General features: G+C 33.4%; 1 protein-coding gene across 3 annotated transcripts in view; it reads right to left on the bottom strand.

The window, feature by feature from the left end:
* Pax (paxillin) overlaps window positions 1-15,726 on the bottom strand; it is a 159,692-nt gene that overhangs the window by 107,734 nt on the left and 36,232 nt on the right. Inside the window, exons 1-2 of one of the 3 annotated variants that reach the window (XM_072535547.1) lie at window positions 5,148-5,440; window positions 59-204 (exon numbers count right to left, since the gene is read on the bottom strand). In XM_072535547.1, the coding sequence (XP_072391648.1) occupies window positions 59-204; window positions 5,148-5,277 (276 nt within the window). In that variant the 5' untranslated portion in view covers window positions 5,278-5,440. Of the gene's footprint in view, window positions 1-58; window positions 205-5,147; window positions 5,441-15,726 lie in introns of those variants that run through there. The other 2 variants (XM_072535549.1, XM_072535548.1) reach the window with 2 other exon arrangements.

Consider the following 15,726-nt stretch of genomic DNA (forward strand, 5'->3'; position numbering starts at 1 on the left):
AAAATATTTTTAATGATTTATTCTATTTGATTAATATTTACTGTATGATAGTACTTACAGATTTTACTGAATAGCTTTCTGTTTTTGAATAATGGCCATCGCTGTCGGGCGAATACCGAACATTTCTTTGGCCATATCCAGAATAATTTGATCCTATTCCTGATGATCCTGAAACTGTATTTTGGAGATCGGCAAGCAGAGCATCTGTAAAGAAAATCAAGTATTAGATATCGATTGTAGTTTAAAAAGCAATTTAGTTAATATTAAAAGATCGTAGCCTATGGGTTTATATAAAATTCCGCTCAGAGAAAAAATGGTTCAGGTGTATTTAAATATCATAATACCATGTTTTTTCCGGTTTTCTCGGGAAATAATACGACTGTTTTTAGACCAGGTTGATCTTGTCTACACAATATATTGCCCCTTAAACAATTAGAAGAAATAAAATGGTATGGTATCGAACTGTAGAAGATTGCATCAGGGTCTATTATTATTGATATACTAGAAATATCCAGTTTAAAGTCCTCAGGATGATTATCAGCACTCTTTGTTATGAAATTACTACCACTAGTACTACTACTAGTAGACAGCGTGGACTAAAGCGAACATCAATTAACTTGCTGATGAGATCTAACCAAACAGATCTCCAGGTCACAATTGACAATGTTGCAGCATTATAAAAGAAAGCGATAACAGTAGTGAATATGAAGATGTTGATAAAGACAAGCTAAAAGATGGGACACTGAATGAAACACCAAAAAAACGTCGCTGTGGAAAGGAAACAAAAATGAATGGAAACGATGGATTGCGAAAGAGTTAAGGATTAGTGGTAAAAATATATTAAACACCCCAGAAAGGAAATTCCAGAAAAAGTCCTCCTTCTCATTCCAAAGACAATGTTTTTCTTTTCTTATTTGCTACAGAAAGATCAGTTTTACTTCGTTTGGATGACGTCATTGCTCAAAACTGTACATAAGAAGTACCTAATACAAAATAAATGTGCTGATTTCGTGCGAAAAGTCAAAACATGTACTTTGGATGAACAATAATGTGTAGAAGGTAATTCTAGCTAATCGATAATCGAACGATTGTGTGGCACTCAGATGACGAATCAACAAGATTTGAAAGTCGTGTAACTCTGGATTCGCGTAAGTCGGGGTAGCGTAAGTCGAGGTATTACTTACTGTATATTAAACCTAGAGCTAAGATTAATACTATTACAAGAATTAATATTAAACTCAACAGTCTTCCGGGTTACAGTAAACGTAACGTAATTACATATTTTCAATCAAAAATGAAATTCTGTGAACTATCAAAGAAGTTTGATCTATCAGAATCAACGGTCAGAACAATTATAAAGGGCAACGAAACAATTCTCGAAGCTGTGAAAAGTGCACAATCTTTATATTCCACCATCGTATGTAAACGTCATGGTATAATCGCCGAAATGGAGACAATGTTAAAATTATGGTGTGATAATGAGGTAAATGTGAAAAATTGACCAATTAATCGGAATACAGTGTGCTCCCAAGCTAAGGTAATTTTTGGGAGATTGAAAGAGGATGCTGGAGAAATCTCTAAGGATGAACAGTTAGTAACGGTTGGTTCAGCCGATTCAAGAGTCGCTGTAATTGGCATAGCATTGCAGAAACCGGCAACTGCTAATAAAGAGGCTGCGTCTTGTTATCCACAGAAATTAAAAGCCATAATAGATGAATGTAGCTACACCAAACAAACCATATTCAATGTAGTTGAGACTGGCCTGTTTTGGAAGAAGATGCCTAACAGAACTTTCATCGCACGTGAAGAGAAAACCTTTCCAGGTTTTAAGGCTGCCAAAGATCGATTGACAGTGATGGTGGGGTCAAATGCAGCTGGTAATTGCAAGTTAAAACTATTCTTAGTTTATTGCTCAGAAAATCCAAGAGCACTAAAAAATAAATCTAAATCTGGCTTGACTGTAATTTGGATGTTTAATCGTAAAGCTTGGGTGACAGCTTCCCTTATTGAGGATTGGTTTAGTCATCATTTCATACCTGAAGTCGAACGTTATTATCAATCTAAACAAATTCCATTAAAAGTAATTCTAATTATCGACAACGCTCCAGGTCATCCTCCTGCAACTTTAACTAGTTTTGACGTGTGAAAGTTGAATTTTTGCGACCTAATACAACCAGTTTACTTCAGCCGATGGATCAGGGAGTCATTAAATCATTCAAGGCTTGTTACACCAGACGATCATTTGCACATCTCTATGATGTTATAAGAAAAAAACGACAAGCTCTCTGTTAAAGACTTTTGGAAATAATTCAACGTGTTAGATGCATTGAAAATCATTGGATAGTCTTGGAATGAAGTTTCACAAAAAACGTTGAATGGCGTCTGGAAAAAAATGTGTCCTTTTTTTATCACTGATACTGACAAGTTAGTAATGTTATTAAAGAAGTTGTTGATATCGCCCAGCAAATAAATTTAGAAGTTGATAGTGATGACGTTGAAGAACTGTTGAATTCCCACAATCAGGAGCTCACAATAGATGGCCTCATAGAAATGCACGAGGAAGAACAAGGTATTGAAGAGCTTGAGTGTCTGGATACAGTTCAATCTGAGGATCAAATGACGATTGGAAACTTGATTAAGGCCTCAGTTTAATTGAAAAGGGATTAAAAATTTTAGAAAATATAGACCACAAGGAAGAGCGCATTTCTTCTAACAAACTAGGGATAAAAAATTATTAGCTTGTTATGAAGAAATTTTGCCTTCTATAAAGCCTTCTACATCAAAATAAATTGAATTGCCAATTTTATATTTGTATATCCTAAGATTTTAATCAAATTTTTTTGTGTAAATTGCTATTTTTTCTTATCTTCCGGTCCCAATTAAAATAATTTTTATACATACATATACGAAATTTTAACCCGACTTACGCGAATTCGACTTACGCGATTATCGCTCGGTCCCATCTGTCGCGTAAGTTCGGGGTATTACTGTATACATTAATATGATCCGAAATTGTATGTAGAGAAAAATGTATAGAGAAAAAGAAGAAGAAAGCAAACAATTTGTAAAATTATATTATAGTTATATTCTAGATATACGGTTTTAGTGTTAGTGTTGGTGAAGTGCTAAAATAGAGACTTTGTAAATTTTAGATTTATGTTTGAACTGGGACTTTCTAAATTATGGACATCAATAGATTTAAGAATATTTTGTAAATAAATAGGTTGCATTGAAATATTATATCTACCTGCCGTTTTCAGGGATTCATTTCTGTTATCTCAAAAAGCGATCATTAACAGTGAAGGAGAAAGTCGAAAGTTATTGTCTTGTATGATTTGTACACAATTACGGTAATTTGAAATTGGTTGAGTTTTAAGAGTTTGGAGGGTTTTGGAATTTGGTTGAATGCACAGAAAGAATGTTTTGATTGGTTACAAGAAATTATGGAAGGCATAGACAGACGGGAATGAGATTGAAAAAGCAAGGAGGATCATCTGCTGTTGGACTGGAAGCGATTGAAAACAAAATCGAAAGGAGTGTGCCGATAGTTTGTTTTTGTGTGACTTCCCTACTACAGTGTAGTGGAGTGAATAGTGATAAATGCAGTAGTGTCTGAAGGCTCGGGAGACTGAGACCTCGGGAGCTCTGAAGACGACATCAGAGAGGATGTCGAAAGCTCGGCGCAATGGTTTAATTGTACTAACCGCGGAAATCTTTACGTTACGCTACGTTACGGTACGCTAGCAGCAGCAGCTATACGTAACAAGAAGTGGGAAGACCTCTCTTCGATAGCGAATTAGGTAAACAGCAAATTCAAAGCCTCTTACTGGAGGCTGTTGAACGACGCTAGGACATATATATCTGTTCCCATCTTCATCTACCTCAAATGTTGCCTACCAGATCTATAAATATTGTGTCAAATGCACTAGTGGCTGTCGTTGTAATAGTCAGGAATTCTTTCGTCATGATTGAGTGCTTATATTTTTGGTAATCGTCGCACCTCTTCACATATTTTTTTATACAGTAAAAAGATGGTGCTTTTCAAGCGTAAATTGAAGATGTATTGTTGGAATAAAAGGTTATTCCTAACATCGTCCAATACCTTCCACTAAGTTTGGATTTGCAGTTCATCTAATTCGCTATTAAAGAAAAGTGTCCTTCCTTCTCGTTGGTTCATTTCTCTAGTTTAATATGTTATACTAATATTTATGTATGTATTTAAAACCTTACTTATTCCTTACATCGTCCAATACCTTCCACTAAGTTTGGATTTGCAGTTCATCTAATTCGCTATTAAAGAAAAGTGTCCTTCCTTCTCGTTGGTTCATTTCTCTAGTTTAATATGTTATACTAATATTTATGTATGTATTTAAAACCTTACTTCATGTTAAATATTTTTTTCAAATTAATTATCTTGTTTTTTTAAGTTTCAAAGCATATTTGAAGTTTATTTTTAACTAAACATAAATTTTACCTATTGATGGTTTATTTAAAGATTATAAATATGCAATGTTTGAAGGACGATTCTATTAAAAGAAAAAAAAATAAGTGTATTAAATTATTAAATATTTATAAAATATTAAGCGCTTTAGGAAAAGTGCTGCTAACATTATGATATAATAACGTATTTATTTTTTTTTTTATTTTTGAAAACGAGTGGAAATCGAAACGTCAAACATTAGTTAGTTAAAAATGTAATTTTCATTATGACCAATTATGGCTTTCCTATATACACATAATATAACAAACATATTCAATATACAAAGTGAGTTTATGGTGCGACTTCGGTGGATAATTCCATTGTGGTACAAGATATACAAAAAAACTTATTTAATTTAGAAAAAATCTTGGAAATGATATTCTCCATACTTGGAAAATATGTTGAATTCTACAGGGTGCTTAATAACTACATGGTATAGCAAACATACAATTTTTTAAATGGGGCACCCTATATATTTTTTCAAATTTATATTCCTCTCATAATTCTTGTTCTTATAATATTGGGCTTTGCACTTTATTAACAAGTTATGAATATTTTTATGAACTATTTCTAAATAGTGGACTAAATTATGGACTATTTCTAGAACTTTTCTAAATAACACAAAACACTTTTCCTAAATTTCCGGACAGGAACAGTATGAACTCACCAAGATAACGTTCCCATTCGGCGCGATTCCTGAATATAAGTTTCCTCGGTCTCTCCAAGGTGGTTGGTGGAGAAGGATCGAAAGTGACAGTTTTTGGAGACGGAGTACGCATGCGCAACTTAGCACTCATCTTACTATTTAGCTTCTTTCACCGATCTAATTTGATCACTTCACACTTTCAATACTTGCCGTTGTCGCACGTTGTTTATGTTTTGTCCGATCCGAAACAACACTCGAAATAAGTCAAAAGGCGGAATTTGGTCGATTAATCCAAGCAAATAAAATGAAACTGTCGGAAGATCCCGGTTATGACTAACCGTTGTGCTAGTTTTTGGCAAGATAGATGCTGACACTGGATAAAAATAAACCAATGCGGATTTTCTTCCACTCCACCTGATTATTACATAAATACAGGTGGCTGTTTTTCAATTCAAAAAACTGGAAATTCTCTATGTCTATAATAAAACTTATTTTAATTGTGAATGAATTTCGTGTAGAACCTATACATAAAACACATGAAAGAATTATATAGCATATCTATTATTAGGAATATGATTTCGTCAAATAATATATAATACACTGCTCTACAAAACAAACTGTGTTTTTAGTTATACATTGCTGCATTATTTCAGATACATCAATAATAAGGATGACTGAGGAAAAATTCCCGGAGTAACAGGTCCTGTCTGTGCCGGTCGCTTCCAATGAACACAGAACAGACTGAGTGGGGAAATTCTCATCAGCTCTCACAGCTGTCGTTAGTGTCAACAGTGCTATGATATATACAGATAAATAGAAAACATTAATGAATGCTATTTATTAATGTTTTGTATTTTGAGAATGATTGCCGAAGTGAAAATGTCAAAATAAACTTATTTTTAAGTAAAATTGTGGCGTATTCCCAATAAAAATAGTAGGCTGTCATTTAAATCAATTTGCTCAAATTTGATTGTCTTAGCACATTTTTCAAATCCTAAAAAAGACAACAGGTCAAATAAAAACAATAAGTTTGGCAACAACGTTAGCCTCTCCTCTTCAATTACTTCCACTATTAAATTTTGGACAAGAAATTTCAGGCAATTAATATAGTCATGTCGTTTTAAATATGAGGCGGTGAAAGGAAAAGTGGTGTAAGTCACTTTTTTATACAATAGAGATATTCAAAATCTCCATATTCAAATTTATCAGAAGCAACGGTGTATTTGCTCACAGATAGCAGCACAAAACAAAATCTCTGTAGTAGTAGGGGGAATAGTGGTGCAAGTCAGACTTACACCACTATTCCTTCATTTCTAAATCAGTACCTTCTGATTCTCAACAAGAAAGTACTGGTAAGTTAAAAAAGTACTTGTATATTATATTTTGTTTGTATAAAATCAAAACTAACCTCAAAATGTTAAATTCTCTACACTAACAATAAATAAACTCCTATAAATGGAACAAAGTTTTTGAATCTTATTTTAATAAAGTTTGAGGTTTGTTTCAGACTGTGAATCAAACGAGGAAGTCTCTCCCCAAGACAATGAAAGGAAAAGTAATAGAGAAGAAGTAAAAGTTCAACAACCCAAGAGAGCACAAAAACGACATAGGCCTGAAAATAAAAAAGAAAAAAAGAAAGTGGCTTCGAAACTTAGGTTGTGAGTATAAGATAGGTAACTAAAGGAAAAGTAGTGCCAGGTAAAACTTTTTCAAATAACAACTGCGTTTGCAATAAAAAATGTTTTGAAAAGATATCATGTGAAGATAGAAAAAAAACATTTGAATCATTCTGGAAATTGAAATCATTTACCTTTCAGATATCTAATGACGAATGACACGGGTCATTAATAAGATAAAACAAGGGGAACCACCTGGTTCAGATAATCAAGGCCATGGTATACCAACCAATAAAATATCTGAAGAACGTATGAACTGTGTCTGGAAACATATTGAAAATTTTCCAGCTTACCAATCGCACTATACAAGGAATAAGAATCCCAATCGTAGGTATCTATCTTCTGACCTTAATGTTACCCTTCTGTATCGCTTGTACAGTGAGTACTGTCAGGAACAAGGCACTGTCCCCGTTTCCTGTGATATTTATCGCCGTACATTTAATAATGGGTACAACCTTCATTTTCATGTGCCACAAAAAGATACGTGCTCTAAGCGACATGCTTACAAATTAAAAAATGCTGCAACAACACATGATAATGAGACAAGACAGATTGAAGTAGAGCACGAATTTCATCTTAGAAAGGCCGAACTCCTATAAAAAATGATACAGAAAAGGCCCAGACTGACGATTCTTACTATGCATTCACTTTTGACCTAGAGAAAGTCCTAGCTTTCCAAAACTAACCACATCTAACGCATACTATAAACGTAATATGTACATTTACAACTTGGGCTGCCATGAGCTATCATCTAGCTTAGCCTACATGTATGGATGGGATGCAATAACAGATTCGAGAGGATCTCAGGAAATCAGTGAGTGAGTCACAAAGCACATAAACTTACGTGCAGCAAATTCAGCAAATTCAAAATATGTTGTATTGTACAGTGACAGCTGCACCGGCCAAAATAGAATCTGGAATTTTGCCTTGACCTTGTTACAATTAGTTCAAAGTGAAAATAATAGTATCGAAATAGTTGATCACAAGTTTATGGTAAGCGGACACTCTTACTTACCAAACGACTCAGACTTTGGTTCAATTGAAACTCACTCCAAAGGTAAACAGATTTATGTTTGTATGAAGATTGGTTTTCAGTCATAGTTCGATGTAGAAAGAAAAAAGCTTTCATTTTCACAAACATGCTTACAGAAGACTTTACAGATCTGACACAACTCACTAAATCAATTACAAAAATAAAAACCAATACGGATAACCAATCAGTGTCATGGTTAAAAATGCAGTGGATTAGAGTCAAAAAAGATTAGCCATTTTCACTGTTCTATAAAGAAACGCTGAATGAAGATTTTAACTTTTCACAAATTGGTATCCTTCGAAACAAGCAGAAGAGAAGTCCAACATTGTTGAAAAATCTTCAACTGAATTGCCTGTACACAGCACATCGAACAGTAATGCCAGCCAAAAAACGGGATATATGTGATTTACTACCATACATTTCTCCAGTCCACCATTCTTATTTTAGAAATCTTATATCATCTGATGAAGTCGATGGCGAAGCTGGACCACTTCCTGATGTAGAAGAAAATAATGACTAATAAACTAGTGAATTTATTTTTGATTTTCTAATGTAAAAACAATAAACATGTTTCGCTTTCTGTACATTATCTTTAAACTCTTAAAGGAAAAGTGGTGTAAGTCATTTCACCCCTTAAAAACTACCCTTAACATAGTTTTATTTGTACAAAAATGTTAGTAGAGTTACATTTGTTCTTGATAATTAAAAAAATACTACAAGCATGTTTATAAATGTTACGTAGATTTAATTACAATGTTTCTAATAAAACCTTTTGTATCTCAAAATGATGCTCAAATGACTTACACCACTTTTCCTTTCAGCGCCCCATATGTTACTTTATTTCCTACCGTTGTAAGTCCATACTCATATATTATTTCGACGTTTATATCAGTAAACAGAGGACCTGAAATAAAACAACATTCGTGACTATGTTCTATATACAATATAGACTTGTGAGACCAATGAGACTTGACAATGTAGACTCTACATCAACTGGTAATCAATCTTCTCTTTGCCCAATCAAGAAAGAGATTATAATGATACTTGACAAAGTAAAAACAGTTAGCGAGGACATGGACAAATAATTAAAAACCAGAGATAATGATTGTCGGTAGAACAAACATCAACAGAACAGAAATTCAGAACATTGCTGGATATGAAGTAGTTAAAAGTTGCATTTATTTAAGCAGCACCGTCAACAGTTGAAGCTGGATACACGACATATACAGACGGCTAGAACCGATATTTCTAACCTAAAGCCCTAACCTAAAGCCCTCAATTATATGCAGGATGGTTCAAAACTGGTATGAAACTGTTTGGTGCCCTCTTCCAGATTGGAAATCGGAATGAATTGACACTAGTCTGGGTTCTAGGGCATAAAGGCTACGTATGCAATGAGAAGACTGATATACTGGCCCGAAAATTCGCTTGTTCGCTTTGGACCGGAGCCTTACTTTGTGGTTGCGAACACACACAAATAGCAGCAATTGATAAATGGGTGAAACAAAAGTCTTGTCCGAGCTTTTTTGTAAACAACGCAAAAAATAATTCTATTCAATAAATAATCTGTTTTCACACTGAATAAAATTGTATTAATTTGTTATAATAAATAGTATTATCACATCTATCCTGCAGTAAAAATAGACTTAGAAAGACGATCAGATAGGTCGTCGTAAATTATATACTTGACTGCCCACAATCAAACGACGCACACAACCACTAACTATTCCACTTACACAATCACTACTAAAAACTGAAAAATCGCACAGAAAATCCAATTAGTTTCCCGCAATAACAATAACAAATACCAATTTAATTGCACTTGGATAGTAACAGGTGCATGAGGCCAGACATAAAGCAGAACTAAATTGAAAAATTCTTAAGAGACGTTTCCCAAATAGTAACACATCAAGGATTACTCCTACAGGTTGAGATAATTTTATGGTAATGCATTCAGATATTTGTTTCATGTAAAATCTAAATAATTATTAGGTTTCCATCGACGTATTTGTAAGTAATATGAAGTTATTACGTTGTTTTTATATAATACTCATATTTTTATGCGACTGAATTACGTTTAATGAAAAAACATGATCCACTAATATTTTCGTAGGATTTGATACCATATTTAAAGCTTCTAACTGCAAAATTTGCATTCTACACTTTTTGAAATATTACTGAAAGTAAATAAAAAAGTTATGAAACTGTAAAAAACAACAGTTTACATTGTTTTTATTAAGTATATTTTCTTAAATGCAAACTAAAAAAATATGTTTGAATATTCTTAAATTTGGTTATCTTCTGTTATTTTATATAAGTTATTTAGAATGTGCATATTGGAGATTGTTAGTTTTGAAACCATACACCTTGGAACCTTATAAACATGAAAATATATCCCATTTTAACGGAAATGAGCAATATAAACAAACAATAAATTACTAGTTATATACTAAAATAATTGAACCACTTATTGAGTAATTTTATTCAAAAGTAAAGTTTGTTTATAAAACAAGATGTCCAGTTAGGTGAGAGTTACCTACTTACTTATTTACTTAGTCGTAAGCCTTTCTACCGTTAGGTGTAAGGCTGGTGGGGTTAAGAGTTGCACTGTTGTCTCCATGCTTTCCGGTCTTGTGTTAGATTTCGTGCACTTTCCCATGTCAATCCTTTCTTCTCAACTTCTTTTCTGATTTCGTCTACCCACCTAACTCTTGGTCTTCCTCGTTTGTTTTTCCCTTGCATTCTCGTTTCAAACACTCGTTTTGTTAATCTTTCATTCGACATTCTACACACGCCCCGAACCATCTTAGTTGTCCCTCTACTATTTTTTCGTTTATTGGTTCTAGTTTTAGGTTTTGTCTGATTGTTTCGTTTCGTATTTTGTCTGTCCTCTTTCTGTTTGCTATTTTCCTCAGGAACCTCATTTCCATAGCATTGACTCGAGATTTTTGTCTCCCAGTCAATGTCCATGACTCGCTATTATAGATGATTGTAGGTCTAACTACTGATTTAACGACTGCCGTTTTTACCTTCTCCGGTATTTTTTTTCCCCAAAAATGTTGTTTTCATAGTGTTAAATAAGCTTCCTGTTCGTCCCATTCTCTCATTTATTTCCATGTCTTGTTTACCGTTTGATTCAATTATTGCTCCTAGGTATTTAAAATGTAAAAAAACTTTTAGAGAGTTACTTAATACTATAAAATCCTATATTTGAAAATCGGCAGCGTGTCATTCTTCCTCGTCCACTTCTCGTATTTCAATTTATGGTCTATTCAAACCATGTTTAAAAAAATTTAGCTCAACGTTGTCTCTCAAGCTTCCTCCGAAGTGTTTCTTAAAGGCCCCCACTTTTTCAACCTCCATTTTCTCCTATCTTAGTAATACTTCTTGCATAACTTTCTGCAACAACTTTAACTGTCTAGAAACAGACTAACAGAAAAGCTAAACAGCCACAAAATAGAGACTAAAAAGAATATAGAAGAAACCTGGAAAATTATTAAAAAATGATTCCTACAAACAGCGGAAGAAGCTTTAGGTAAAAGAAAAGTTAACAGAAATAAACGGGAATACAAAACACCATGGTACGACGAAAGGGTGAAAGCACTAGCAAATGAAAAGAAACAAGCATTCCTAACATACAAAGGAGTGAAGACACCGGAGGCACGAGAAGACTACGTGAGAATCAGGAATAGAGTAAACCAAGAAATAGATAACATCAAAAAAGAACACTGGGAGAAATTTATCAAAGATAAGAAATACGACCTCTATGTATCCCAGAAAAAGATCTGGAAGATTATAAAGAGACAAAAAACAGAAATTAATGAATTTGTACGCATAGATAACATTACGGAGTAAAAATGGACTGAGCATTTCACGAAATTATATGGAGAAGGAGAAGAAGAGAACAGAGAAAGAATCATTAACGAAACTCACGATAGAGTACTAATATCAGAGGAAGAGCTACAAGAACGAATAAAAAAAATTAAAAAACAGAAAAGCACCTGGTCCTGATAAGATAAACAATGAACTGCTAAAATATGGAGGAACAACACTACGCAAATGGCTCCTAAAATTATTCGTCGATATAATAAATACCGGAATAGTACCAGCGGAATGGAAGGAAAGTCTCCTGCTACCGATACTTAAAAAGGGAGACTCGAAAAATCCTGAAAATTATAGAGGCATTAGTCTGATGAATAGTACATTAAAATTGTTAACGGCAGTCATAAAAAATAAAATCTAGGAAAAAGCGAACATGGCAGATGATTAACAAGGGCTCCGGCAGAACCGCAGCACAATAGACGCAATTTTTATTATCAGACAAATAATAGAGAAGTCTATTGAATATGGAAAACCAGCATACATGTGCTTTGTATATTTAAAAAGTGCTTTTGACAGGGTGAAGTGAAATGACATCTTAAATTTATTACAAGCTGAACAAATAGACCATCAGATAATAAGGACAATTAATGAAATTAACAAGAACAACAAGCCCAGAGTTATAATGCCAACAGGGGAAACAGAATGCATAGAACTAAAAGGAGGAATCCGCCAAGGAGACTCGCTCAGCCCATTGTTATTCAATATGTATCAGCATAATTTTTATTACTTTTCGTCATTTTATATTATTCACTACTAATTAAATTGGAGCTTTATCGTATCCAATTTTCATATTTAACGTTTTCTATCTCCTGATTCAGCTCTGGAGAAATAGTCATTTTGAATATATAATTTAATGGATTTATTTTGACCATCCTTGTCGTAAATAAAGCGTTAAAAGCAACAATATAAAATCATCCCAAAAATTCCCATAATCTTTGTCAACGGTAGTGTAATTGGTTATTTTGACTTTTCCTAGCAAACACTTGGACTCTGAGATGGACAGTTGGCTGGATGATCTACGTATTATCCCATCCCGCACCAATACTGGCTTAGGCAACTGGTCCCATTTTAGCAACTGCGCAGACTGGTCAAAAGGAGCTGGGTCGAACACTGTGGTTTTAAGTGACAAATTAAGAAAACATTCCAGCAAGTCAAAAAACATTTTACCTATATTGAAGTATAGACACCCATCTATATTGAAATCTTCACAAATAACCACTTGCGCATGCTGCCATATTATTCTATTTAGAACTTCAGAAAGTACACGAAAAAACACCTCAACATCACCAACTGGTGATCTATATAACGTCAGAATGCGGCATTGATCATGTAGAGAATCTTCAGCACATTCATTCATTATTTACCAACTTTTTTTCTATGTCTTTAAGAAAGAAATATGTCTTTACGAAAGACATATTTCTTTATAAATATTACCATATCGCCATGAATCTGGCAACTGTATATCAACAAACGTTTATGTGGCATGTCAGAGATTTCATTTTTTCATTTACCTTAGGCAAATAGCAATAATAGTAGGTCATCTCTAACGTATTTGGTTAGGTTCACGCACTCTAATCAGTTGCTTTACTGGAACTGGAGTATCCAAAATGTACTTAACTAGATCCCCCACGCTAGCTTGGTCAGAATCAAATTTAGGAAAATTTAATATCGTGACATTGTTGCTCCGTTTTTGGCGTTTGTAGACTTTTCAACCACATCAAACTTGATTTGAAGATCTAATTAAATTCAATTTTATTTTGAGACCAGTTCCACATCTGTCTCATAGCACAATTACACAGTGTTAGAGGAGATTGGGGTGGAACATTTTGGGGTTTCCCGACTATTCCATCCAGTAATCTGAGGTCCATAAGGATCCTCCTGCATCGACAGTGTTTTGCATTCCGTTTATTAATATTGTTTTATTTTTTACTTCTAAAATTACTACTATTGTTTATTGGATAGATTGGTCCTATACAGTAAACAGTTGTGCGTACATTAGTCTTCTTCTGTTAAGGTCTTCTTTTTTTTTCGTTTTTTTTTAAGTTAAATTTAATTTATCAGTGCTATTATTGAATAAATATCTTTTAGAGAGTACCTTTTCAAGGTACTTCCCTTTTTTAATTGGTGAATTATAAACAACCCTATTAGGGAATATCTCTTCAAGATACTGAATACAACTTATCGGAGTCTATTCTTTACACCTACCTGGCGCCAAAATCTTTACTTCTGATAAAGATTTTTCAGACTTTTTTAATTTTATTTCTTTAAATTTGTTTGTTAGATCTACACCTTGTTCAATCTTCCACTGTCATTTACAGACATGCAAATTGGCCGATTGCATTTTTGAGTTTTCTAGTGGTCATTCCCATGCAATAAGCTTCTGTTTCTCCTTGATATTTATTTGTTACAATTGACGTATGACGTGCAAGTGATTCTCAATACCTCTTAATTTATAAACTAACACCATCTAAAATTTGCTACATCGGTCTACTAGCTACATTGGCGCCCAACTACGGTGCCTCCTAATTTTGCTACATTGGCGATCGAAGAAGGTGTCTTATCCAAAGTTTGTTACAACACAGTTTGTTTGCTGTAATCTTTACTGTAATAGGTGGAAAGATTGTACATCTACAGTTTACCTCAAAATGGTACGAAGTACTATTCTTTCGTACGTAATTTCTATAGTGTTATATATAGGTGATATACAGGGTGATGAATCATTAAACAGACCATAGGAAACTTAATGGGAAATTCTAAATTGTTGAATTCCTGCTTCCCTAATTATTTTACACCAAAAGTCATGGGAAACTATTTGTAGAAGACTAAAATCTGTATCGAAAACAAATGTTAAAATTGTTTTACAAATTAAACATATTCCAAAATTTTGCAAAAATATAATACATTTTTCAGACCACCCCTAAAAGTCAGACCGCACGCAGTGCAAGAATGTGTATGACCTGTTCATGTTTCTATTTGACAATATTTGAATTACCAAAATTTTTATTTTGTGATTTATTGTTTAAAAAACAATGAAGTTGATTAACAAATGTGCTCAGTTGAAGAGAAAATAACAATAGTAAAAATAATTCAGGCAATAGTGTGCGAAGTGTCATTTCTTTATTTAACGTAAGATATTCCAATAGACCAATTCCAATTGTCATTCAACAATTCTAAGGATTTTAAAAAATTCAGTGATTTCTAATTGTACCTGTATAAACAATATTGCTAAGAAATTTAGGACATCAAAATTAAATAAATGAATTAACAGCAGTAGTAGAAACTCCTAGAATAAGTTCTCAGACCATGCAGGTCAGTTTAATATTCATAATTCCACTGCCTTAAAAATGTTAAAAAGGAATAAATTCCGTTCATATAAATTTTAATGTCGTCACGAACTAAGAGAAGGAGATGCTGAGAGACGAGCGGAATTTTGTTATGAAATTTTAGAGAGATGCAGACAGACAATTTTTAAAAAACATTTTGTTTAGTGATGAATGTATACTTACATTAAATAATGAACCAAATGATCCAAATTCTAGGATTTGGTCGACAAGAAAGCCTGAGGATATTATTGAAAGCCATACCCAATATCGTCAAAAAATAAATGTCTGGTTAGGAATATTTAGACCTAATATTATTGGACCATTTTTTTTATGAGCAAAATTTAAATTCAAAAAAGTTTTTAGACTTGCTACGAAGAGATTTTACCGAGACTTGCAAAAATAGCTTCAGATGAAGAAGAAATTTGGTTTCAAATGAATGGATGCCCTCCGCACAATAACTGGTAGGTTACATAATTCCTTAAAAACAGCTTTAATAATAATTATTTGACTGGACCTAACTGTAACATTAAGTGGCCTCCGAGATCGGGAGATCTAGCTCCAAACTATTATTTTATCTGGGGGCATCTAAAATCTATTCTGACTAAAAATTTACAGATATTGAATACAATAAAAATGCGAATTATTAAAGAGTGTGCAAAAACAACTCCACGTGTTCTGGCTAATGT

Source organism: Diabrotica undecimpunctata, chromosome 6 (assembly GCF_040954645.1).
Source record: "Diabrotica undecimpunctata isolate CICGRU chromosome 6, icDiaUnde3, whole genome shotgun sequence".
Lineage (NCBI taxonomy): Eukaryota > Metazoa > Arthropoda > Insecta > Coleoptera > Chrysomelidae > Diabrotica > Diabrotica undecimpunctata.